At 45.1% G+C, this 27,139-nt stretch overlaps 1 protein-coding gene across 1 annotated transcript in view; it reads right to left on the minus strand.

The window, feature by feature from the left end:
* Nucleotides 1-27,139, minus strand: part of BRD4 (bromodomain containing 4) — a gene marked incomplete at its 3' end in the record, with an annotated part of 55,517 nt that overhangs the window by 20,306 nt on the left and 8,072 nt on the right. Inside the window, exons 2-11 of the mRNA XM_079332783.1 lie at nucleotides 25,365-25,443; nucleotides 23,663-23,781; nucleotides 20,920-21,238; nucleotides 19,347-19,484; nucleotides 18,627-18,762; nucleotides 13,047-13,315; nucleotides 5,864-6,226; nucleotides 3,503-3,631; nucleotides 3,116-3,325; nucleotides 217-416 (exon numbers count right to left, since the gene is read on the minus strand). Coding sequence (XP_079188909.1) covers nucleotides 217-416; nucleotides 3,116-3,325; nucleotides 3,503-3,631; nucleotides 5,864-6,226; nucleotides 13,047-13,315; nucleotides 18,627-18,762; nucleotides 19,347-19,484; nucleotides 20,920-21,238; nucleotides 23,663-23,682 — 1,784 coding nt within the window. The remainder of the gene's footprint in view (nucleotides 1-216; nucleotides 417-3,115; nucleotides 3,326-3,502; nucleotides 3,632-5,863; nucleotides 6,227-13,046; nucleotides 13,316-18,626; nucleotides 18,763-19,346; nucleotides 19,485-20,919; nucleotides 21,239-23,662; nucleotides 23,782-25,364; nucleotides 25,444-27,139) is intronic.

Consider the following 27,139-nt stretch of genomic DNA (forward strand, 5'->3'; position numbering starts at 1 on the left):
TGAGGCCAAACTTAAGCTTCTCTTGACCAACCAAAACTGAGCTCAAGTAATTAAGAAACCCAAAGCTGAGCCTAATTTGCTTCTGGCCACCCAAAGTTGAGCTCCACCTGCCCCAAACTCTGAGCTGAGCTCAGAGCTGGACTCAAGCCCAGGAGGTTCCTCGTTAATGACCCTGCAGTAATTAGGTTAATTAGGTTAATTGTGGGAAGGGCACACCTGGAGGTGCTGCTGTTGCTGTTGCTCTTCTTGGCCTTTTTAGGAGGTGGTTCCTTGGCTTTGCTCTTCTTGGCCTCCTCCAGCTCCTCCTTCTTTTTGTGCTTCTCCTTCTTCTTCTCCTTCTTGTCCTTCTCCTTCTTCTTTGGTTTGTTCTGCTGGGGCTGGGACAGAGCTGCCAGCTGCTCGTGCACGGCCTTGAGCTGCGGGACAGGGAACGGTGGGACTGGGGCTGGGGGATCCCACCTGGGACTGACCCCCCCTTGGTGACCTCCAGGGTGGGGGATGCCACCTGGGACTGACCCCACCTGGGACTGACCCCCCCTTGGTGACCTCCAGGGTGGGAGATCCCACCTGGGACTGACCCCACCTGGTCACCTGCAGGGTGGGAGATCCCACCTGGGACTGACCCCCCCTGGTCACCTGCAGGGTAGGGGATGCCACCTGGGACTGACCCCCCCCCCTTGGTGACCTGCAGGGTGGGAGATCCCACCTGGGACTGATACCCCCTTGGTGACCTGCAGGGTGGGAGATCCCACCTGGGACTGACCCCCCTTGGTCACCTGCAGGGTGGGAGATCCCACCTGGGACTGACCCCACCTGGGACTGACCCCCCTTGGTCACCTGCAGGGTGGAAGATCCCACCTGGGACTGACCCCCCCTTGGTGACCTGCAGGGTGGGAGATCCCACCTGGGACTGACCCCCCTTGGTCACCTGCAGGGTGGGAGATCCCACCTGGGACTGACCCCCCTTGGTGACCTGCAGGGTGGGAGAGCCCACCAGGGACTGACCCCGCCTTGGTCACCTGCAAGGTGGGAGATCCCACCAGGGACTGACCCCCCCCCCATGTCACCTCCAGGGTGGGAGAGGCCACCTGGGACTGACCCCCCCCCATTGGTGACCTGCAGGGTGGGAGATCCCAGCTGGGACTGACCCCACCTGGGACTGACCCCCCCTTGGTCGCCCGCAGGGTGGGAGATCCCACCTGGGACTGACCACAGTTGGTCACTGTCACCTCCAATCCTTCCATTGTCACCTCCAGGGTGGGAGAGCCCATCTTGAACTGACCATGACCTGGTCACTGTCACTTCCATCCCATGACTGACCACAGCTGGTCACTGTCACTTCCAACCCTTCCATGGACACCTCCAGGATGGGAGATCCCACCTCAGACTGACCACAACCGTCTTGGACACTCCTTGGTCACCACAAAGGTCACTGATTGCAACCTGTGACTGACCAACCTACACCTGGTCACCCAAACCAGTGTCCAGTTCCATGAACAGTTCTACGTGTCCAAAGCTGAGTTGAATTTGCTCCTGGCCATGCAAAGCTGAGCTCAAGATGGTTTTGGACACCCAAAGCTGAGCTCAAGTTGATTTTGGACACCCAAAGCTGAGCTCAAGTTGATTTTGGACACCCAAGTCTGAACTGGGCAGATCCCACCTAGGACTGACCACAGCCTTCCCACCCAGCCCAGTGTCCAGTCCTTGGTCACCTCCAGGGTCATCAAACCAGACCCATGGGTCAATCCACCACTTCCAGGTCAACAATCTCATGGATTTTCGGTCAAGAAACTCAGATTTTAGGTCAATGAACCCAAGAATTTTGGGTCAAACTATGAATTTTGAGTCAACAAACCCAACGAAGTTGGATTAACCCAACACAACTTAAGGTCAAAGAACTCAACAATTTTAGGTCAATAAACCCAACAATCTTCAGTTAAAACCAAACAATTTTAGGTCAACAAACCAAATGATTTTGAGTCAACCCAACAATTTTGGGTAACAAACCCACCAATCCTGGGTCAACTCAAAAATTTTAGGTAAACAAATCCAACAGTTTGGGAACAACAAACTCAATGATCTTTGGTCAATAAACCAAACGATTTCAAGTCAACCCAACAATTCTGAATCAACAAATGCAATGATTTTGGGTTGACAAACCCAACAGTTTTGGTCAACAAACCCAACGATTCCAGGTTGACAAACCCAATGACCTTTGTCAGAAACCCAACAATTTTGGGTTGAAAAACCCAACGATTTGGGGTGAACAAACTCAAGAATTTTGGGTCGACAAATTCAAGGATTTTGGGTCGACAAACCCAATGATTCGGGATCAACAAACGCAACGATTTGGGTCAACAAACCCAACAATTCTGGGTCAACATCCCAATGATTTGGGATCAACAAACTCAATGATTTGGGTCAACATCCCAATGATTTGGGATCAAGAAACCCAACAATTCTGGCTCAACATCCCAATGATTTGGTATCAACAAACTCAACGATTTGGGTCAATAAACCCAACAATCCTGGCTCAACATTCCAATGATTTAGGATCAACAAACTCAATGATTTGGGATCAACAAACCCAACAATTCTGGGTCAACAAACCCAACAATTCTGGGTCAACAAACCCAACAATTCTGGGTCAACATCCCAATGATTTAGGATCAACAAACTCAATGATTTGGGATCAACAAACCCAACAATTCTGTGTCAACAAACTCAACAATTCTGGGTCAACAAACCCAACAATTCTGGGTCAACAAACCCAACAATTCTGGCTCAACATTCCAATGATTTAGGATCAACAAACTCAATGATTTGGGTCAACATCCCAATGATTTTGGGTGACAAACCCAACTATTTCGGGTGACAAACCCAATGATTCTGGGTTGACAAACCCAACAATTCTGGGTCAACATCCCAATGATTTGGGATCAACAAACTCAATGATTTGGGTCTCCAAACCCAACTTTTTCGGGTGACAAACCCAACGATTTTTGGCTCAACAAACCCAACGATTTTGCTGCCTCAGGAGCTGACGGTCATGGCACAGCCACGACTCCCAACCACGACCCCGAGACCACCAAACCCCACCGGAAGCAGCCTCTACCTGCTCCTGGAGCTCGGCCAGGCGCTGCGCCCGCTCCTCCTCCGAGTCGTCGGAGGAGCTGTCGCTGTCGGAGGAGCTGTCGCTGCTGCTGTCGCTGGACGAGGGCGGGGCCACCTTGGTGGGAGGTGGCACCACCACGGGGGACGAGGCGGGAATCGCCGGCTCCTCGGGCTCGTCCGGCATCTTGGCAAAGCGCATCTCGAACACGTCCTGCAACCGGGGCAGCGGCGGGAAGTGACGCCGGGCTCGGCTCATTTCCACGACAAAAAAACATTTTTAACTTTTTTTTTTTTTTTTTTTTTTTTTTTTTTCTGAGTCAGCTTTTAAAAAGGGGTTTATTCTAAGATTTTTTGTGGTGAAACTGAAGGAATTTTTTGCAATTCTCACCTGCAGCTTGCGGGCCATGGCCACGACCTCGTGGTCGGCGGGGTTGTACTTGTAGCAGTTGGAGAACATCAACCGCACGTCGGCCGCGAATTCCTGAGCGTCCCGGTACTCCCGGCTCTCCAGCTTGGACTGAAACGGGGCAAAAACGCACAAAAATGGCAAATTCCAGCGGGAATCCCATGGGAATTCACCCCTGAGCCTCCCGGGACTCCCGGCTCCGCAGCTTAGACTGAAACGGGGCAAAAATGCACAAAAATTACTCATCCCTAAACCCTCATTATTCCCTTTAAATCCCAATTTTTTTCCCCTAAAATCCCATTTTTTTCCCTTAAAATCCCAATTTTTTTCTTCTGAAATCCCATTATTCCCCCCAAATCCCAAATCTCCCCCAAATTCCCATTATTCCCCCCCAAACCCCCATTTCTTTGCCCTAACACCCCGTTTTATACCTCCAAAATCCCATAATACCCCCAAACCCCCATTATTCCCCCCCAAATCCCGATTTTACCACCCTAAAAATTCCATTTTCCCCTCTGAAATCCTATTTTTTCCCAAAAATCCCACTTTCCCTCCCAAACCCCCATTTCTCCCCCATAAAACTCACATTTTATCACAACCAATCCCATTTCATTTCCCCAAAACCCCACAAAACCCTCATTATTCCTCCCCATACCCCCATTTTCCCCCCTGTAATTCCCCTTTTTTCCCCACAATCACCCATTATCCCCCCTAAAATCCCATTATTTCCCCCCAAAACCCCATTAGCCCCCAAACCCCAATCTCTTCTCCCTAAAATCCCATTTCATCCCTCCTAACTCCCATTTTTCTCCCCTAAAATGCCATTTTTTCCCCCTAAAATCCCATTTCCCCCAACCCCCATTTTCCCCCCCCCAAACCCCCATTATCCCCCCCAAACCCTCATTTTTCTCCCCTAAAATCCCACTTTTTCCCCCAAAAATTCCATTATTTCCCCCCAAACCCCCATTATTACCCCCCCAACCCCCCATTATCCCACCAAAACTCCCATTTTAACCCCCAAACACCCATTATCCCCCCCAAACCCCCATTTTATTCCCCCCAAACCCCCATTTTCCCCCCAAAAAACTGCATTATTTCCCCAAACTCCCCACTATTCCCCCCTAAACCCCATTATTCCCCCCAAACCCCCCTTTCACCCTCCAAACCCCAATTCTACCCCCAAACCCCCATTTTCCCCAAAAAAAATCCCCATTATTCCCCCCAAACCCCCATTTTCTCCCAAAACCCCCCCAGTTTTTCCCCAAAAAATCCCATTTTTCCCCCAAAACCCCCCTTTCATCCCCCCAAACCCCAATTTTACCAGGCAAACCCCCATTTCCCCCCAAAAAAAAACCATTTGCCCCCCCAAACCCCCATTTTCCCCTCCCAAACCCCCTTTTATCCCCCAAACCCCCATTTTCCCCCCCCAAACCCCCATTTCCCCCCCCAAACCACATTTTACTCCCCCAAACCCCCATTATCCCCCCCAACCCCCATTATCCCCCCCAAACCCCCATTATCCCCCCCAAACCCCCATTATCCCCCCCCAAACCCCATTTTACTCCCCCAAACCCCCATTATCCCCCCCAAACCCCCATTATCCCCCCCAAACCCCATTTTTCCCCCCCAAACCCCCATTTCTCCCCTAAACCCCCATTATCCCCCCCAAACCCCCATTTTAACCCCCCCAAACTCCCATTTTTACCCCCCAAACTCCCATTTTAACCCCCCAAACTCCCATTTTACCCCCCCAAACTCCCATTTTTACCCCCCAAACTCCCATTTTTACCCCCCAAACTCCCATTTTACCCCCCCAAACTCCCATTTTCCCCCCCCAAACCCCCATTTTGCCCCCCCAAACCCCCATTTCCCCCCCCCAAACCCCATTTTCCCCCCCCAAACCCCCATTTCCCCCCCCAAACCCCATTTTACTCCCCTAAACCCCCCATTATCCCCCCCCAAACCCCATTTTACCCCCCCAAACCCCCATTTTACCCCCCCAAAGCCCCATTTTCCCCCCCCAAACACCCATTATTCTCCCCGAAACCCCCATTATCCCCCCCCAAACTCCCATTTCCCCCCCCAAACCCCCATTATCCCCCCCAAACCCCCATTATCCCCCCCCAAACCCCATTTTACCCCCCCAAACCCCCATTATCCCCCCCAAACCCCCATTTCACCCCCCAAACCCCCATTATCCCCCCCAAACCCCCATTTTACCCCCCCCAAACCCCCATTCTCCCCCCCCAAACCCCCATTATCCCCCCCATAAATCCCCATTTCTCCCCTAAAACCCCATTATCCCCCCCCCTCCTCCCCTTTCCCCCCCATCCAACCCCCCACCTTGATGGTGCTGAGGTCCATGGGGTGTTTGATGATGTCGCAGTAGTCGTGCAGCCCCAGCGCCTCCACGTCCACGGGTTTGTAGAAGGGCCAGGCGTAGGCCGCGTGCTTTTTGGCGAACATCTCCTTGATGATGCCGCCGCAGTACTTGAGCTGCTCCGAGGCCTTGGAGGCGCGGCCGTCGCCCGGCGGCTGCTGCGAGTCCGGGATCTCCTTTTTGGGGGGCTTGACGGGCCGGCTGCTCTCGCGCCGCGGGCCCAGCTTGGGGGGCTTGGGCTCGGCGGGGAGAGAGGAGGAGTCGTGGATGGGGTCCATGGCGGTGGGAGTGGTGGTGTCTGCTTTCCTCTTCACGCCTTTCTTTGTCTGGGGGGGGAAGGGAGGAGGGGGTTGGGGTGGAGTGGAGGAAAATGAGGGGTGGGGTGGGGGTGGGGCACACCAAAATCTGGGGTTAGGGTGGGGGTGGGGCACACCAATATATGGGGTAACCATGGGGGTTTTGGAGTTTCTATTTTGGGATCCTTCATGGGAATTTCTACTCTAGGATTGTCCACTGGAGGTTCTACTGCACCCCAAATTCTGGGGTTAGGGTGGGGGTGGGGCACACCAATATATGGGGTAAGCATGGGGGGTTTGGAATTTCTACTCTGGGATCATTCATTGGAGTTTATAGTTTGGGATCGTTCATTGGAGGTTGTATCATGCCCCAAAATCTGGGGTTAGGGTGGGGGTGGGGCACACCAATATATGGGGTTAGGGTGGGGATTTAGGGGTGGGGCACCCCAAAATATGGGGTTAGGGTGGGGGTTTTGGAGTTTCTACTTTGGGATCGTTCATTGGAGTTGTTACTTTGGGATCGTCCAATAGAGATTCTACTGCACCCCAAAATCTGGGGTAACCACATGGGGATTTTGAAATTTCTACTCCAGGATCCTTCAATGGAGTTTCTTCTTTGGGATCGTCCACTGGAGGTTCTACTGCACCCCAAAATCTGGGGTTAGGGTGGGCGTGGGGCACCCCAAAATCTGGGGTAACCATGGGGATTTTGGAATTTCTACTTTGGGATTGTTCATTGGAATTTCTACTTTGGGATCCTTCATTGGAATTTCTACTCGAGGATCCTTCATTGGAGTTTCTACTTTGGGATCGTTCATTGGAGGTTCTACTGCACCCCAAAATCTGGGGTTAGGGTGGGGGTGGGGCACCCCAAAATCTGGGGTTAAGAGGGGCTGGAGCACCCCAAAATCTGGGGTAACCATGGGGATTTTGGAATTTCTACTTTGGGATTGTTCATTGGAATTTCTACTTTGGGATCCTTCATTGGAATTTCTACTCGAGGATCCTTCATTGGAATTTCTACTTTGGGATCGTTCATTGGAGGTTCTATTGCACCCCAAAATCTGGGGTAACCATGGGGATTTTGGAATTTCTACTTTGGGAACATTCATGGGAATTTCTACTTTGGGATCGTCCATTGGAGGTTCTACTGCACCCCAAAATCTGGGGTCAGGTGGGGATGGGGCACCCCAAAATCTGGGGTTAAGAGGGGCTGGAGCACCCCAAAATCTGGGGTAACCATGTGGATTTTGGAATTTCTACTTTGGGATCATTCATGGGAATTTCTACTTTGGGATCGCCAATTGAGGTTCTATTGCACCCCAAAATCTGGGGTTAAGAGGGGCTGGAGCACCCCAAAATCTGGGGTCAGGTGGGGGTGGGGCACCCCAAAATCTGGGGTAACCATGGGGATTTTGGAATTTCTACTTTGGGATCATTCATAGGAATTTCTACTTTGGGATCGTCCATTGAGGTTCTATTGCACCCCAAAATCTGGGGTTAGGGTGGGGGTGGGGCACCCCAAAATCTGGGGTTAAGAGGGGCTGGAGCACCCCAAAATCTGGGGTAACCATGGGGATTTTGGAATTTCTACTTTGGGATCATTCATGGGAATTTCTACTTTGGGATCGTCCATTGAGGTTCTATTGCACCCCAAAATCTGGGGTTAAGAGGGGCTATTGCACCCCAAAATCTGGGGTCAGGTGGGGGTGGGGCACCCCAAAATCTGGGGTTAAGAGGGGCTGGAGCACCCCAAAATTTGGGGTTAGGGTGGGGATGGGGCACCCCAAAATCTGGGGTTAAGAGGGGCTGGAGCACCCCAAAATCTGGGGTAACCATGGGGATTTTGGAATTTCTACTTTGGGATCGTCCATTGAGGTTCTACTGCACCCCAAAATCTGGGGTTAGGGTGGGGGTGGGGCACCCCAAAATCTGGGGTTAAGAGGGGCTGGAGCACCCCAAAATCTGGGGTAACCATGTGGATTTTGGAATTTCTACTTTGGGAACATTCATGGGAATTTCTACTTTGGGATCGTCCATTGGAGGTTCTACTGCACCCCAAAATCTGGGGTTAGGGTGGGGGTGGGGCACCCCAAAATCTGGGGTTAAGAGGGGCTGGAGCACCCCAAAATCTAGGGTAACCATGGGGATTTTGGAATTTCTACTTTGGGATCGTCCATTGAGGTTCTATTGCACCCCAAAATCTGGGGTCAGGTGGGGGTGGGGCACCCCAAAATCTGGGGTCAGGTGGGGGTGGGGCACCCCAGAATCTGGGGTTAAGAGGGGCTGGAGCACCCCAAAATCTGGGGTAACCATGGGGATTTTGGAATTTCTACTTTGGGATCATTCATGGGAATTTCTACTTTGGGATCGTCCATTGGAAGTTCTATTGCACCCCAAAATCTGGGGTCAGGTGGGGGTGGGGCACCCCAAAATCTGGGGTTAAGAGGGGCTGGAGCACCCCAAAATCTGAGGTAACCATGTGGATTTTGGAATTTCTACTTTGGGATCATTCATGGGAATTTCTACTTTGGGATCGTCCTTTGGAAGTTCTATTGCACCCCAAAATCTGGGGTCAGGTGGGGATGGGGCACCCCAAAATCTGGGGTTAAGAGGGGCTGGAGCACCCCAAAATCTGGGGTAACCATGGGGATTTTGGAATTTCTACTTTGGGATCGTCCATTGGAAGTTCTATTGCACCCCAAAATCTGGGGTCAGGTGGGGGTGGGGCAACCCCAAAATCTGGGGTTAAGAGGGGCTGGAGCACCCCAAAATCTGGGGTCAGGTGGGGGTGGGGCACCCCAAAATCTGGGGTTAAGAGGGGCTGGAGCACCCCAAAATCTGGGGTAACCATGTGGATTTTGGAATTTCTACTTTGGGATCATTCATAGGAATTTCTACTTTGGGATCGTCCATTGAGGTTCTATTGCACCCCAAAATCTGGGGTTAAGAGGGGCTATTGCACCCCAAAATCTGGGGTCAGGTGGGGGTGGGGCACCCCAAAATCTGGGGTTAAGAGGGGCTGGAGCACCCCAAAATTTGGGGTTAGGGTGGGGATGGGGCACCCCAAAATCTGGGGTTAAGAGGGGCTGGAGCACCCCAAAATCTGGGGTAACCATGGGGATTTTGGAATTTCTACTTTGGGATCGTCCATTGAGGTTCTACTGCACCCCAAAATCTGGGGTTAGGGTGGGGATGGGGCACCCCAAAATCTGGGGTTAAGAGGGGCTGGAGCACCCCAAAATCTGGGGTTAGGGCGGGGGTGGGGCACCCCAAAATCTGGGGTTAAGAGGGGCTGGAGCACCCCAAAATCTGGGGTTAGGGTGGGGGTGGGGCACCCCAAAATCTGGGGTCAGGGTGGGGGTGGGGCACCCCAAAATCTGATTTGGGGTTTTGGAATTTCTACTATTTTTTTCTTTGGGATCATTCATTAGAGGTTCTACTTCACCCAAAATTCCCAGGATATCTTGGGAATTTTTTGGTTTGGAGTTTCTATTTTGAGATTGTTCATTGGTGTTTCTATTTCACCCAAAATTCCAAAATTAATGTGGGAATTTTGGGTTTTGGAGTTTCTATTTTGGGATTGTTCATTGGTGTTTCTATTTCACCCAAAATTCCAAAATTAATGTGGGAATTTTGGGGTTTGGAGTTTCTATTTTGAGATTGTTCATTGGTGTTTCTATTTCACCCAAAATTCCAAAATTAATGTGGGAATTTTGGGTTTTGGAGTTTCTATTTTGAGATTGTTCATTGGTGTTTCTATTTCACCCAAAATTCCAAAATTAATGTGGGAATTTTGGGTTTTGGAGTTTCTATTTTGAGATTGTTCATTGGTGTTTCTATTTCACCCAAAATTCCAAAATTAATTTGGGAATTTTGGGTTTTGGAGTTTCTATTTTGGGATTGTTCATTGGTGTTTCTATTTCACCCAAAATTCCAAAATTAATGTGGGAATTTTGGGTTTTGGAGTTTCTATTTTGGGATTGTTCATTGGAATTTCTTTTCATCCAAATTTGGATTTTCATCCAAAAATCCAAGGATGGTAAATTCTAATACCAAGTTAGACTAATTAATGGAGGTTAATGAAACCATAATAACCACTATCACCAATAATAATGACAATAATGATAATTAATGATTAATAACACTAATAGCAATAATTAATCCTGATCCCCAGCTAGGCTAATTAATTCTGGCTAACAAAACCATCATAATAGAAATGATAATTAAAAAATAATAACAGTAATGCCAATAATGTAATAATAATCAACTATTAATAATAATTATATATAATATATATAACTATATATAATACTATATATAACACTATATAACTATATATAACATATAAATAATAATAATAATTAATAATATTGTAACAACAATAAACCCTAACCCCCAATTAGGCTAATTAATCCTGGCTAACAGGATTAAGGGATAAATAGCTGAAAAATAACAGGGAAAAACCATAATAATAATGATAATAATAATAATAATATCAATAATAAAAAAATAACAAATCTACAGTAGTACTACTATTAATACTAACAAACCTATTATATTACTATTAATAAAAACTATAATAATGATGATAATGCTACAGATGACAATACTAATTACAGCAATACTGATTATTGTAATATTAATGCTGAAAACATTAATAACAATAATAAAAGTATCAATGACTGCTACCACTCACAAGTCCCCAATAATAAAAATAATGATTATGATAATAATAATAATAATAAATTATAGTGAAGATGAGCAATGACTGCCACCACTCATAACCAATAATAATAATGATAATTAGTAATAATAAAGACAAGCAATGAGTGCCACCACTCACAACCAATAATAATAATAGTAATAATATAATAATAAATATTGAAGTTGACCTATGACTGCCACCACTCACAACCACTAATAATAATAATAATAATAATAGTAATAATAATAAATAGTGAAGATGACCAATGACTGCCACCACTCACAACTAATAATAATAATAATAATAATAAATAGTGAAGATGACCAATGACTGCCACCACTCACAACTAATAACAATAGTAATAATAATAATAATAAATAGTGAAGATGACCAATGAGTGCCAATACTCACAACCAATAATAATATTAATAATAATGAGTAATATTAATAATAATAATGAGTAATAATAATAAATAGTGAAGATGACCAATGACTGCCACCACTCACAACCAATATTAATAATAGTAATAATAATGAAAAACAGTAAAGGTGACCAATGACTGTCACCACTCACAACCAATAATTATAATAATAGTAATAATAATAAGCAATAATGAAGACGAGTGATGACCACCACCACTCCCAACCAATACTAATAATGATAATAATTATGGTAATAATGCTAATAATGAAATACAGCAATAATGACCAATGGCTGCCACCACTCAAAACCAATAACAATAATAATTACAATAATAATGCTAATAATGAAATACAGCAATACTGACCAATGGCTGCCACCACTCAAAACCACTAATAATAATAATTACAATAATAACTCTAATAATGAAATACAGCAATACTGACCAATGGCTGTCACCACTCAAAACCAATAATAATAATTACAATAATAGCTCTAATAATGAAATACAGCAACACTGACCAATGGCTGTCACCTCTCCCAACCAATACTACTAATAATAATTACAATAATAATGCTAATAATGAAATACAGCAACACTGACCAATGGCTGCCACCACTCACAACTAATAATAATAATTATGGTAATAATGCTAATAATGAAATACAGCAACACTGACCAATGGCTGCCACCACTCCCAACCAATACTACTAATAATAATTACAATAATAATGCTAATAATGAAATACAGCAATACTGACCAATGGCTGCCACCTCTCCCAACCAATACTACTAATAATAATTACAATAATAATGCTAATAATGAAATACAGCAACACTGACCAATGGCTGCCACCACTCAAAACCAATAACAATAATAATTACAATAATAATGCTAATAATGCAATACAGCAATACTGACCAATGGTTGCCACCACTCAAAACCAATAACAATAATAATTACAATAATAACTCTAATAATGGAATACAGCAACACTGACCAATGGCTGTCACCACTCCCAACCAACAATAACAATAATAATTACGATAATAACGCTAATAATGAAATACAGCAATACTGACCAATGGCTGCCACCACTCACAACTAATAATAATAATAATAAGCAATAATAAAGACAAGCGATGACCGCCACCTCTCCCAACCAATAATAATGATAATAATTACGATAATAATGCTAATAATGAAATACAGCAATACTGACCAATGACTGCCACCACTCACAACCAATAATAATAATTACAATAATAACTCTAATAATGAAATACAGCAATACTGACCAATGGCTGTCACCACTCCCAACCAACAATAACAATAATAATTACGATAATAATGCTAATAATGAAATACAGCAACACTGACAAATGGCTGCCACCACTCACAACTAATAATAATTACGATACTAACACTAATAATGAAATACAGCAACACTGACCAATGGTTGCCACCGCTCAAAACCAATAATAATAATTACGATACTAACACTAATAATGAAATACAGCAATACTGACCAATGGCTGCCACCACTCAAAACCACTAATAATAATTACGATACTAACACTAATAATGGAATCCAATAACGATGACCAATGGCTGCCACCACTCAAAACCATTAATAATAATTACGATAATAACGCTAATAATGGAATCCAATAACGATGACCAATGGCTGCCCCCCTCCCCAAGGAGCAGCTCTCTCACCTTGACGGGCTGTGCGGGCGTGGGGATGACGGGCGGGTGCGGCTGCAGCGGCGCCGGGGCGGGCGCTGCCGGCGGCGCCGGGGCGGGCGCGGGGGGCGCGGGGGGCACGGCGGTCATGGCGGGCGGCACCAGCAGCTCGGCCGCGCTCACCGCGCCGGGGAAGGCCAGCGGAGGAGCCAGGCCCGGCGCCGGCACCGGCGGCACCGCCGCGGCTGGGGACGGAGCCTGGGCCGCGCCGGGCAGCGCCGAGGAGCCGGGCTTGGATGGCACTGCGGGCACAGGGAGAGCCGTGAGGGGAGGGGAAATAGGGGGGAAATAGGGGGGAATAAAGGGGAATAGAGAGAAAATAACGGGGGGAAATAGGGGGGAATAATGGGGAATAGAGAGAAAATAACGGGGGGAAATAGGGGGGAATAATGGGGAAATAATGGGGAAATAGTGGGGGAAATAAAGGAAATAGAGAGGAAATGGGGGGGAAATAAGGGAAATAGAGAGGAAATAACGGGGGGAAATAGGGGGGAATAATGGGGAAATAATGGGGAAATGGGGTGGGAAATGAGGGAAATAGAGAGGAAATAGTGGGGAAATAAAGGAAATAGAGAGGAAATAACGGGGGGAAATAGGGGGGAATAATGGGGAAATAAGAGGGGAATAAGGCAATAGAGAGGAAATAGTGGGGAAATAAGGGGGGGAAATAAGGGAAATAGAGAGGAAATGGGGGGAAATAGGGGGTGAAATAAGGGGGGAATAATGGGGAAATAAGGGGAAAATGAGGGGGAAATGAAGGGGAAATAAGGGGAGGAGTAAGGGAAATAGAGAGGAAATAGGGGGGGAAATAGGGGGGAAATAACAGGGAAATAAGGGGGGAAGTAAGGGAAATAGAAAATAGGGGGAAATAAGGGGGGAATGAGGGGAAATGAAGATGAAATAAGAGGGAAATGAGGGAAATAGAGAGGAAATAACAGGGAGAAATGGGGGGAATAAGGGGGGAATGAGGAGGAAATGAGGGGGGAAATGGGGGGAAATAAGGGGTAAATAAAGGAAATAGGGAGGGATATAAGGGGGGAATGAGGGGGAAATGAGGGGAATAGAGAGGAAATATGGGGAGAAATAAGGGGGGAATAATGGGGAGAAATAAGGGGGAAAATAGTGGGGAAATAAGGGGGGAATAATGGGGAAATAACAGGGAAATGAGGGGGGAAGTAAGGGAAATAGAGAGGAAATAGTGGGGAAATAGGGGGGGAATAATGGGGAAATAATGGGGAAATGAGGGAAATAGAGAGGAAATAGTGGGGAAATAAGAGGGGAATAATGGGAAAATGACTGGGAAATGAGGGGGAAAGTACAGGAAATAGAGAGGAAATAGGGGGGAAAATAATGGGGGAATAAGGGAAATAGAGAGGCAATAATAGGGGGAAATAGGGGGGAAATATCTGGGAAATAAGGGGGGGAAAAAGGGAATCAGAGAGGAAATAATGGGGAAATAAGGGGGGGAGTAAGTGGGAGAATAAGGAAAATAGCAAGGAAATAACAGGAGGCAATAAGGGAAATAGCTGGGAAATAAGGGGGGGAAATTAAGGGGAAATACCAGGGGAAAATAGGGGGGAATAAGAAGGGAAAATAAAAATAGGGAAATGGGGGGGAAATAAGGGGGGAAAATAAGGGGGGAAAATAAGGGGGGGAAATAAGGGGGGAAAATAAGGGGGGAAAATAAGGGGGGAAAATAAGGGGGGAAAATAAGGGGGGGAAATAAGGGGAAAATAAGGGGGAATAAGAAGGGAAAATAAAAATAGACAGGGAAATGGGGGGAAAAAAAGGGGGGGAAATAAGGGGGGGAAATAAGGGGGGGAAATAAGGGGGGGAAATAAGGGGGGAAAATAAGGGGGGAAAATAAGGGGAAACAAAAATGGAGGGGGGGGAATAGAGGAGGGAATGGAAAAAAATAGCCCGGAAAATACAGAAAAAAAATAGGAAAAAATGGGGAAAAATAGCCAAGAAAAGAGGGGAAAATGGGGGGATTTTCTCACAGGATATTTTTTTTTTTTAACCCAGGAATTTTGGGACCTTTTTCCAAGAATTGGAGGGATTCTTTGGGATGGAATTTTGGGGATTCTTTGGGATGGAATTTAGGGGATTCTTTGGGATGGAATTTTGGAGATTCTCTGGGATGGAATTTGAGGGATTTTTTGGGATGCAATTTTGGGGATTCTTTGGGATGGAATTTTGGGGATCCTTTGGGATGCAATTTGAGGGATTTTTTGGGATGCAATTTTGGGGATTCTTTGGGATGGAATTTTGGGGATTCTTTGGGATGGAATTTTGGGGATTCTTTGGGATGGAATTTTGGGGATTCTTTGGGATGGAATTTTGGGGATTCTTTGGGATGGAATTTTGGGGATTCCTTGGGGATGGAATTTTGGGAATTTGGAGATGGAATTTAGGGGATCCTTTGGGATGGAATTTCAGGGATTCTTTGGGATGGAATTTTGGGAATTTGGAGATGGAATTTAGGGGATTCTTTGGGATGGAATTTTGGGAATTTGGAGATGGAATTTTGGGGATTCTTTGGGATGGAATTTTGGGAATTTGGAGATGGAATTTAGGGGATTCTTTGGGATGGAATTTTGGGGATTCTTTGGGATGGAATTTCAGGGATTCTTTGGGATGGAATTTTGGGGATTCTTAGGGATGGAATTTTGGGGATTCTCTGGGATGGAATTTTGGGGATCCTTTGGGATGGAATTTTGGGGATTCTTTGGGATGGAATTTTGGGGATTCTCTGGGATGGAATTTTGGGGATCCTTTGGGATGGAATTTTGGGGATTCTTTGGGATGGAATTTTGGGGATTCTTTGGGGATGGAATTTTGGGAATTTGGAGATGGAATTTTGGGGATTCTTTGGGATGGAATTTTGAGAATTTGGAGATGGAATTTTGGGGATTCTTTGGGATGGAATTTTGGAGATTCTTTGGGATGCAATTTTGGAGATTCTTTGGGATGGAATTTTGGAGATTCTTTGGGATGGAATTTTGGAGATTCTTTGGGATGGAATTTTGGAGATTCTTTGGGATGGAATTTTGGGGATTCTTTGGGATGGAATTTTGGGGATTCTTTGGGATGGAATTTTGGGGATTCTTTGGGATGGAATTTTGGGGATTCTTTGGGATGGAATTTTGGGGATTCTTTGGGATGGAATTTTGGGGATTCTTTGGGATGGAATTTTGGGGATTCTTTGGGATGGAATTTTGGGGATTCCTTGGGGATGGAATTTTGGGAATTTGGAGATGGAATTTAGGGGATCCTTTGGGATGGAATTTCAGGGATTCTTTGGGATGGAATTTTGGGAATTTGGAGATGGAATTTAGGGGATTCTTTGGGATGGAATTTTGGGAATTTGGAGATGGAATTTTGGGGATTCTTTGGGATGGAATTTTGGGAATTTGGAGATGGAATTTAGGGGATTCTTTGGGATGGAATTTTGGGGATTCTTTGGGATGGAATTTCAGGGATTCTTTGGGATGGAATTTTGGGGATTCTTAGGGATGGAATTTTGGGGATTCTTTGGGATGGAATTTTGGGGATTCTCTGGGATGGAATTTTGGGGATCCTTTGGGACGGAATTTGGGGATTTGGAGATGGAATTTTGGGAATTTGGAGATGGAATTTTGGGGATTCTTTGGGATGGAATTTGAGGGAACCTTAGGGATGGAATTTTGGGGATTGGGGGTTGGAATTTTGGGGATTCTTTGGATGAAATTTGAGGGATCCTTTGGGATGGAATTTCAGGGATTCCTCGGGACGGAATTTTGGGAATTCTTTGCGATGGAATTTTGGGGATTTAGAGATGGAATTTAGGGGATTCTTTGGGATGGAATTTTGGGGATCCTTTGGGATGGAATTTTGGGGATCCTTTGGGATGGAATTTGGGAATTTCAGGATGGAATTTGAGGTATCCTTTGGGATGGAATTTGGGAATTTGGAGATGGAATTTTGGGAATTTGGAGATGGAATTTAGGGGATCCTTTGGGATGGAATTTGGGAATTTCAGGATGGAATTTGAGGTATCCTTTGGGATGGAATTTGGGAATTTCGAGATGGAATTTGAGGTATCCTTTGGGATGGAATTTGGGAATTTCGGGATGGAATTTGAGGTATCCTTTGGGATGGAATTTGGGAATTTGGAGATGGAATTTTGGGGATTCTTTGGGATGGAATTTGGGAATTTGGAGATGGAAATTGAGGTATCCTTTGGGATGGAATTTGGGAATTTCGAGATGGAATTTGAGGTATCCTTTGGGATGGAATTTGGGAATTTCGAGATGGAATTTCAGGTATCCTTTGGGATGGAATTTGGGAATTTCGAGATGGAATTTGAGGTATCCTTTGGGATGGAATTTGGGAATTTGGAGATGGAATTTTGGGAATTTGAAGATGGAATTTGAGGTATCCTTTGGGATGGAATTTGGGAATTTCGAGATGGAATTTGAGGTATCCTTTGGGATGGAATTTGGGAATTTGGAGATGGAATTTTGGGAATTTGGAGATGGAATTTGAGGTATCCTTTGGGATGGAATTTGGGGATTTCGAGATGGAATTTTGAGGGATCCTTTGGGATGGAATTTGGGAATTTCAGGATGGAATTTGAGGTATCCTTTGGGATGGAATTTGGGAATTTCAGGATGGAATTTGAGGTATCCTTTGGGATGGAATTTGGGAATTTCAGGATGGAATTTGAGGTATCCTTTGGGATGGAATTTGGGGATTTCGAGATGGAATTTTGGGGATCCTTTGGGATGGAATTTGGGAATTTCGAGATGGAATTTGAGGTATCCTTTGGGATGGAATTTGGGGATTTCGAGATGGAATTTGAGGAATTCTCTGGGATGGAATTTGGGAATTTCGAGATGGAATTTGAGGTATCCTTTGGGATGGAATTTGGGAATTTCGAGATGGAATTTGAGGTATCCTTTGGGATGGAATTTGGGAATTTCGAGATGGAATTTGAGGTATCCTTTGGGATGGAATTTGGGAATTTCGAGATGGAATTTGAGGTATCCTTTGGGATGGAATTTGGGAATTTCAAGATGGAATTTGAGGTATCCTTTGGGATGGAATTTGGGAATTTCAAGATGGAATTTGAGGTATCCTTTGGGATGGAATTTGGGAATTTCGAGATGGAATTTGAGGCATCCTTTGGGATGGAATTTGGGAATTTCAAGATGGAATTTGAGGTATCCTTTGGGATGGAATTTGGGAATTTCAAGATGGAATTTGAGGAATTCTCTGGGACGGAATTTGAGGTATCCTTTGGGATGGAATTTGAGGAATTCTCTGGGACGGAATTTGAGGGATTCTTTGGGATGGAATTTGGGGATTTCGAGATGGAATTTGAGGTATCCTTTGGGATGGAATTTGGGGATTTCGAGATGGAATTTGAGGAATTCTCTGGGACGGAATTTGAGGGATTCTTTGGGATTGAATTTGGGAATTTCAAGATGGAATTTGAGGTATCCTTTGGGATGGAATTTGGGGGTTTTTCTGGGTGGGATTTTGGGCATTTTGGGTGCTCTGGCTCCCCACCTGCCTCCTTGCGGGCGCGGCCCCGGCCCTTGGTCTGGGCGATGACGATTTCCGTCTCCTCCTGCGTCATCTCCGAGATCTTCTGCAGGAAAAGCTTCTCCAGAGCTTCTGCCATCAGCACAATGTCATCCCCTGGCTGCAACAATGGGATCCAAAAACAGGAATTAGGGCTTGGGCAAATGGGATTTGGGTTTGAAGGGGTGGGGGAGGTTTTGGGGTGAATTTTTGGGGGTTTTTGTGAGGAGCGGAAGAGGGGGAAATGGAGAAAAATGGAAAAAATGGGGGGGGGAAATAGGAAAAATGGGTGGGAATTAAGGAAAGGAGGGGGGAAAAAGGGGGAAAATTAAGTAAAGATAAAGGAAATAATGAGAAAAAATAGGGGGAAATAGAGAAAAAATAAAATGGAGGGAATGTTAAAAAGGGAATGGGGAAGGGGAAGGAAAGGGGGAAAATAAGGGAAAAAGGGAGATATGGGGGGAAAGGGAGGGAAAAGGGAAAAGAGAAAAAAACAGTGGGAAAATGGGGGAAAAGGGGAGGAAAAGGGGAAAAAAAAAAGAAGGGAAATTGAAAAAAAAGGAGGGGAAAAGGGGGGGAATCCCTTTAAATATTTCTCAAAAAAAAAAAAAAAAAAAAAGAGGGAATGAAGGCTGAGCCATGAAATGTTCCCAGTGACTGAATCCCAGTTTTTTCCCCAAAAATTTCTGGGAATTTTTTCCCTACCTTGTTGTAGATGTAGCAGTTTGTAAACATGGTGTTGAAATCCTGGATACATTCTTGAGCATTCCAGTAATAATTATTTTCCAAGCGTTTCTTTATTGTTCCCATATCCATCGGAGTTTTAATTATTTTATAATAATCCTAAAAAAAAAGGAAATTAGGAATTTCCGGATTTTAAGGATTTGGGTTTTTCTGGTTTATTCCTGCATTTATCAGTATCTGGGTTTCAGCCCAAAGTGGGAGTTTTAAGTTAATAAAGGAGAGAATTTTGGGAAATTTCATCCTAAAATTTCCCGATTCTGCGTTTATTTCCCAATTCCAGGTTTTTTGGGAAAGGAGGAATCTATTCATCAATGCCAAATGTGGCTCATCAAAACCAACTTTGGATCAAGTCCAACTTCAGATCACCAAATCCAACTATGGACCACCAAGTCCAGCTTGGGACCAACTCCAACCATGGATCATCAACTCCAACCATGGATCATCAACTCCAACCATGGATCATCAACTCCAACCATGGATCATCAACTCCAACCATGGATCAATTCCAAATTTGGATGACCAAGGCCAATTCTGGATCATCAAGTCCAACTTGGGATCATCAAGTCCAACCACCGGCTCAACTCCATCCCCACGATTCCCACTCCATCCCAACTTCCCATTCATTCCCACTCCATCCCAACTCCCCATTCATTCCCACTCCATCCCAACTCCCCATTCATTCCCAGTCAATCCCAACTCCCCACTCATTCCCACTCCATCCCAACTCCCCATTCATTCCCAGTCAATCCCAACTCCCCATTCATTCCCAGTCCATCCCAACTCCCCATTCATTCCCAGTCCAACTCCCCATTCATTCCCAGTCCATCCCAACTCCCCATTCATTCCCAGTCCATCCCAACTCCCTATTCATTCCCATTCCACCCCACCTCCCCATTCACTCCCACTCCCCCCCACCCCCACAATTCCCACTCCACCCCACCTCCCCATTCATTCCCAGTCAATCCCATCCCCACTCATTCCCAGCCAATCCCATCCCCACAATTCCCAGGCAACTCCCCATTCATTCCCAGTCCACCCCAACTCCCCATTCATTCCCAGTCAATCCCAACCCTACAATTCCCAGTCAATCCCAACTTCCTGTTCCCAGTCAATCCCATCCCCACGATTCCAAGTCAATCCCAACTCCCCATTCATTCCCAGTCCACCCCAACTCCCCATTCATTCCCAGTCCACCCCAACTCCCCATTCATTCCCACTCCCCCCCACCTACCCATTCATCCCCATTCCCCCCCACCCCCACAATTCCCACTCCCCTCCACCTCCCCATTCATTCCCACTCAATCCCATCCCCACTCATTCCCAGGCAACTCCCCATTCATTCCCACTCCCCCCCACCCCCACAATTCCCACTCCACCCCACCTCCCCATTCACTCCCACTCCCCCCTACCCCCACAATTCCCACTCCCCCCCACCTCCCCATTCATTCCCACTCCCCCCCACCCCCACAATTCCCACTCCCCCCCACCCCCACAATTCCCACTCCCCCCCCCCCCTCCCTCCCCTCTCCCTCACCGGCAGGTTGAGCTTGACGGCGTCCACGGGCTGCTGGAAGGGCCAGGCGAACTGGTGCTTCCAGAGGGTTTTCAGCACCACCTTGAGCAGGTACTGCAGCTGGTTGGTTTGGCGTTTGGGTTTGTTGGGGTTGGACGTCTCCGGCGGAGGGGGGTTGACGCCGACGCCGCCCCCGGGCTGGGCCTGGCCGGGCGCCGGCGCCGCCGAGGGCTGCGAGGAGTCCAGCGCCTCCGGCAGCACCGGCAGGTTGCGCAGGCGCGTGCCGGGGCCGCTCTCGGCTGCCATGGCGTTGATGCCGTTGCATTCCTCGCCGGAGACCCTGCGGGGATGGAGATAAAGGGGAGGGGGATGTGGAGAGAGAGGGTGGGGTGGGGATGAGGTGGGGGGGGATTTGGGGGAATGGGGAATAAGTTTGGGGGAAAAAAAATTGAGGGAAAAGCGGGAAAAATTTGGGGGAAAAGGGGTAAAAACGTGGGGGAAAAGAGCAGGGATTTGGGGTAAAAGAGGCAGGGATTTGGGAGAAAAAACATGGGGGAAAAGAGCAGGGATTTGGGGTAAAAGAGGCAGGGATTTGGGAGAAAAAACATGGGGGAAAAGAGCAGGGATTTGGGGTAAAAGAGGCAGGGATTTGGGAGAAAAAACATGGGGGAAAAGAGCAGGGATTTGGGGTAAAAGGGGAAGGGATTTGGGAGAAAAAACATGGGGGAAAAGAGCAGGGATTTGGGGTAAAAGGGGAAGAGATTTGGGGGAAAAGAGCAAAAACGTGGGGGGAAAAATGGGGAAAGAATTGGGGGAAAAGGGGAAAAAAATTTGGAGGAAAAGGGGAAGGGATTTGAGGGAAAAGGGGCAGGGAGTTGGGGGAAAAGAGCAAAAACGTGGGGGGAAAAGGGGAAAAGCGGGAAAAATTTGGGGGAAAAGGGGAAAAAAACTGGGGGAAAAGGGGTAAAAACGTGGGGGAAAAGAGCAGGGATTTGGGGTAAAAGGGGAAGAGATTTGGGAGAAAAAACATGGGGGAAAAGAGCAGGGATTTGGGGTAAAAGGGGAAGGGATTTGGGAGAAAAAACATGGGGGAAAAGAGCAGGGATTTGGGGTAAAAGGGGAAGAGATTTGGGGGAAAAGAGCAAAAACGTGGGGGGAAAAATGGGGAAAGAATTGGGGGAAAAGGGGAAAAAAATTTGGAGATAAAGGGGAAGGGATTTGAGGGAAAAGGGGCAGGGAGTTGGGGGAAAAGAGCAAAAACGTGGGGGGAAAAGGGGAAAAGCGGGAAAAATTTGGGGGAAAAGGGGAAAAAAATTGGGGGAAAAGGGGTAAAAACGTGGGGGAAAAGAGCAGGGATTTGGGGTAAAAGAGGCAGGGATTTGGGGGAAAAGAGCAAAAATGTGGGGGGAAAGGGGCAAAAGTTTGGGGAAAAATGGGAAAAGAATTGGGGGAAAAGGGGAAAAAAATTTGGAGGAAAAGGGGAAGGGATTTGGGGGAAAAGGGGCAAAAACGTGGGGGGAAAAGGGGCAAAAGTTTGGGGCAAAAAGGGGAAAAAAATTAGGGGAAAAGAGCAGGGATTTGGAGAAAAAGGGGAAGGGATTTGGGGGAAAAGAGCAAAAACATGGGGGTAAAGGAGCAAAAATGTGGGGGAAAAAGGAGCAAAAGTTTGGGGGAAAAGGGGCAAAAGTTTGGGGGGAAACGGGAAAAAACGTGGGGGGAAAAGGGGCAAAAATTTGGGGGAAAAGGGGAAAAAAAATTGGGGGAAAAGGGGAAGGGATTTGGGGGAAAAGAGCAAAAACATGGGGGGAAAAGGGGCAGGGAGTTGGGGAAAAATGGGAAAAAGTTTGAGGCAAAAGGGGAAAAAAATTTGGGGAAAAGGGGAAAAATTTGGGGGAAAAGGGGAAAAAAGTTTGGGGGAAAAGGGGAAAAAAATTTGGGGGAAAAGGGGAAAAAAATTTGGGGGGAAAAGGGGAAAAAATTTGGGGGAAAAGGGGAAAAAATTTGAGGAAAAAAGGGCAGAAAATTGAGAAAAAGGGGCAGAAAATTGAGAAAAAGGGGCAGAAATTTGAGGAAAAAGGGCAAAAAGTTTGGGGAGAAAGGGCAAAAAGTTTGGGAAAAAGGGGCAGAAATTTTGGAAAAAGGGCAAAAATTTGAGGAAAAAAGGGCAGAAAATTGGGGAAAAAGGGGCAGAAATTTTGGGAAAAAGAGCAGAAATTTTGGGAAAAAGGGGCAGAAATTTGAGGAAAAAGAGCAGAAATTTTGGGAAAAAGAGCAGGAATTTTGGGAAAAAAGGGCAAAAATTTGAGGAAAAAAGGGCAGAAAATTGGGGAAAAAGGGGCAGAAATTTTGGGAAAAAGAGCAGAAATTTTGGGAAAAAGGGGCAGAAATTTTGGGAAAAAGGGGCAGAAATTTTGGGAAAAGAGGCAGAAAATTGGGGAAAAAGGGGCAGAAATTTTGGGAAAAGGGGCAGAAATTTTGGGAAAAAGAGCAGAAATTTTGGGAAAAAAAGGGCAGAAATTTTGGGAAAAGAGGCAGAAAATTGGGGAAAAAGGGGCAGAAATTTTGGGAAAAAGAGCAGAAATTTTGGGAAAAAGGGGCAGAAATTTTGGGAAAAGAGGCAGAAAATTGGGGAAAAAGGGGCAGAAATTTTGGGAAAAGGGGCAGAAATTTTGGGAAAAAGAGCAGAAATTTTGGGAAAAAAGGGCAGAAATTTTGGGAAAAGGGGCAGAAATTTTGGGAATGAAAGGATGTGTGGCTGAGGTACCTGGTAGGATACATGGCCATGGAATTTTTTCCTGGAAAAAAGCCACAGAGTCAGAAGTTTCTTGGCTTGTCCATCGATCCTCCCCCGGCTCCGGGCACGGCCGCCTCCAGATCCCAACTCTGAGGGCAAAAAAAACTTGGGAATATCAGGAATTTTACCTGAAAATCACCCTGGGGTTGTGGGGATATCAAAAAGCAAAAAATTCCTGTGGAAAAAATGAGATTTTGGCAGCAAAATTTGAGTTTTTTTCTATTTTTTTGCTTCAAATCCGCATTTCAAGGAGGGATTTTTGCTGCAGATCCTGACTCTGAAAGCAAAAAAAAATTTGGGAATATCAGGAATTTTAACTGAAAATCACCCTAAGGTTATAGAGATCCCAAAAATTTGGGATATTCCTACAAAAAAAAAAGAGATTTCGGAAGAAAATTTTTGATTTTTCCCCATTTTTTTTGCTTCAAATCCACATTTCAAGGAGGGATTTCTGCTCCAGATTTTGACTCTAAAGGCAAAAAAAAATTTGGGAATATCAGGAATTTTACCTGAAATCCCAGAAAATCACCCTGAGGTTATAGAGATCCCAAAAATTTGGGAGATTCCTAGAGAAAAATGAGATTTTGGCAGCAAAATTTGAGGTTTTTTCTATTTTTTTTGGCCCAAAATCTGCATTTCAAGGAGGGATTTCTGCTCCAGATTTTGACTCTGAGGGCAAAAAAAAATTTGGGAATATCAGGAATTCTTCCAGAAAATCACCCTGGGGTTATGGGAAATCAAAAATTTGGGAGATTCCTACAGAAAAATGAGATTTTGGCAGCAAAATTTGAGGGTTTTTCTATTTTTTTGGCCCAAAATCTGCATTTCAAGGAGGGATTTCTGCTCCAGATTTTGACTCTGAGGGCAAAAAAAAATTTGGGAATATCAGGAATTTTAACTGAAAATCACCCTGAGGTTATAGAGATCCCAAAAATTTGGGAGATTCCTACAAAAAAAATGAGATTTTGGAAGAAAATTTTTGATTTTTCCCCTTTTTTTTTGCTTCAAATCCGCATTTCAAGGAGGGATTTTTGCTGCAGATCCTGACTCTGAAGGCAAAAAAAAATTTGGGAATATCAGCAATTTTACCTGAAAATCACCCTGGGGTTGTGGGGATATCAAAAAGCAAAAAATTCCTGTGGAAAAATGAGATTTTGGCAGCAAAATTTGAGGTTTTTTCTATTTTTTTGCTTCAAATTCGAATTTCAAGGAGGGATTTTTGCTGCAGATCCTGACTCTGAAGGCAAAAAAAAATTTGGGAATATCAGGAATTTTAACTGAAAATCACCCTAAGGTTATAGAGATCCCAAAAATTTGGGAGATTCCTAGAGAAAAATGAGATTTTGGCAGCAGAATTTGAGGGTTTTTCTATTTTTTTGGCCCAAAATCTGCATTTCAAGGAGGGATTTCTGCTCCAGATTTTGACTCTGAGGGCAAAAAAAAATTTGGGAATATCAGGAATTTTAACTGAAAATCACCCTGAGGTTATAGAGATCCCAAAAATTTGGGAGATTCCTACAGAAAAATGAGATTTTGGCAGCAAAAATTGGGTTTTTTCCCAATTTTTTTCCCATTTTTTAGCCCCAAATTCAGAAAAAATCCTGGAATTTCATCCCCAGGATGGAGGAAAAACTGAATTTTGCAGAATTTGCCCAAATTTCCCAGAATTTACCTGAATTTCAGGTGCCCTTTGCAGCTGGGGCTCCCTCAACCTCTGACCTTCATTTTCCACCTTCCCCTTGGAAAAAGCTCTGGAAAAAAAATGGGAAAATTCCATAAATTCTCAATTCTGACCCAAAATTCCCAATTCCAACCTCAAAAATTCACAATTTTGACCCCAAATTCCCAATTCCAGCCTCAAAATTCCCAATTCTGACCCAAAATTCCCAATTCTGACCCAAAATTCCCAATTCTGACCCCAAAAATTCCCAATTCCAGCCTCAAAATTCCCAATTCTGACCCAAAATTTCCAATTCCAGCCTCAAAAATTCCAATTTCAGCCTAAAAATTCCCAATTCTGACCCCAAAATTCCCAATTCTGACCCCAAAAATTCCCAATTCCAACCCCAAAATTCCAAATTCTGACCCAAAATTCCCAATTCTGACCCAAATTTCCAATTCCAGCCACAAAATTCCCAATCTCAAAAATTCCCAATTCTGACTCAAAATTCCCAATTTCAGCCTAAAAATTCCCAATTCTGACCCCAAAAATTCCCAATTCCAATCCCAGAATTCCAAATTCCAACATCCCAAAATTTCCAATTCCAGCCTCAAAAATTCCAATTTCAGCCTAAAAATTCCCAATTCTGACCCCAAAATTCCCAATTCTGACCCCAAAAATTCCCAATTCCAACCCCAAAATTCCCAATTCTGACCTAAATTTCCAATTCCAGCCCCAAAATTCCCAATCTCAAAAATTCCCAATTCTGACCCAAAATTCCCAATTCTGATCCAAAAATTCCCAATTCCAGCCCCAAAATTTCCAATTACAGCCTCAAAAACTCCAATTTCAGCCTAAAAATTCCCAATTTCAGCCTAAAAATTCCAATTTCAGCCTAAAAATTCCCAATTCCGACCCCAAAATTCCAAATTCTGACCCAAAATTCCCAATTCTGACCCAAATTTCCAATTCCAGCCACAAAATTCCCAATCTCAAAAATTCCCAATTCTGACCCCAAAAATTCCCAATTCCAACCCCAAAATTCCAAATTCTGACCCAAAATTTCCAATTCCAGCCTCAAAAATTCCAATTTCAGCCTAAAATTTCCCAATTCTGACCCCAAAATTCCCAATTCTGACCCAAAATTCCCAATTCTGACCCCAAAAATTCCCAATTCCAACCCCAAAATTCCAAATTCTGACCCAAAATTCCCAATTCTGACCCAAATTTCCAATTCCAGCCACAAAATTCCCAATCTCAAAAATTCCCAATTCTGACCCAAAAATTCCCAATTCTGACCCAAAATTCCAAATTCTGATCCAAAAATTCCCAATTCTGACCCAAAATTCACAATTCTGATCCAAAAATTCCCAATTCCAGCCCCAAAATTTCCAATTACAGCCTCAAAAACTCCAGTTTCAGCCTAAAAATTCCCAATTTCTGCCCCAAAATTCCCAATTCTCACCCCAAAATTCCCAATTCTGACCCAAAAATGGCCCCAAAAATTAAATTTCAACCCCCAGAAAATGAAGGAACCACAAATCCCCCCCAGGATCAGCCCAAATCCAACCCTGAGTAATTAAAACCGGGTTTAATTAACAATTAGTGCTGGGTTTAAATGGTTCAAGACACTAAACTCACTCCTTACTCAGAGCTTTGTAATTAAACCTGGTTTTAACTAATATTTGAGCTGGGTTTAAGTGATCCTGGGTCAACCCTACACAATTAAAACTGGGTTTAATTAACAATTAGTGCTGAGTTTAAGTGATCCAGAGCTCTGAACTCAC

The sequence above is a fragment of the Erithacus rubecula genome, assembly GCF_903797595.1.
Source record: "Erithacus rubecula genome assembly, contig: scaffold_523_arrow_ctg1, whole genome shotgun sequence".
Lineage (NCBI taxonomy): Eukaryota > Metazoa > Chordata > Aves > Passeriformes > Muscicapidae > Erithacus > Erithacus rubecula.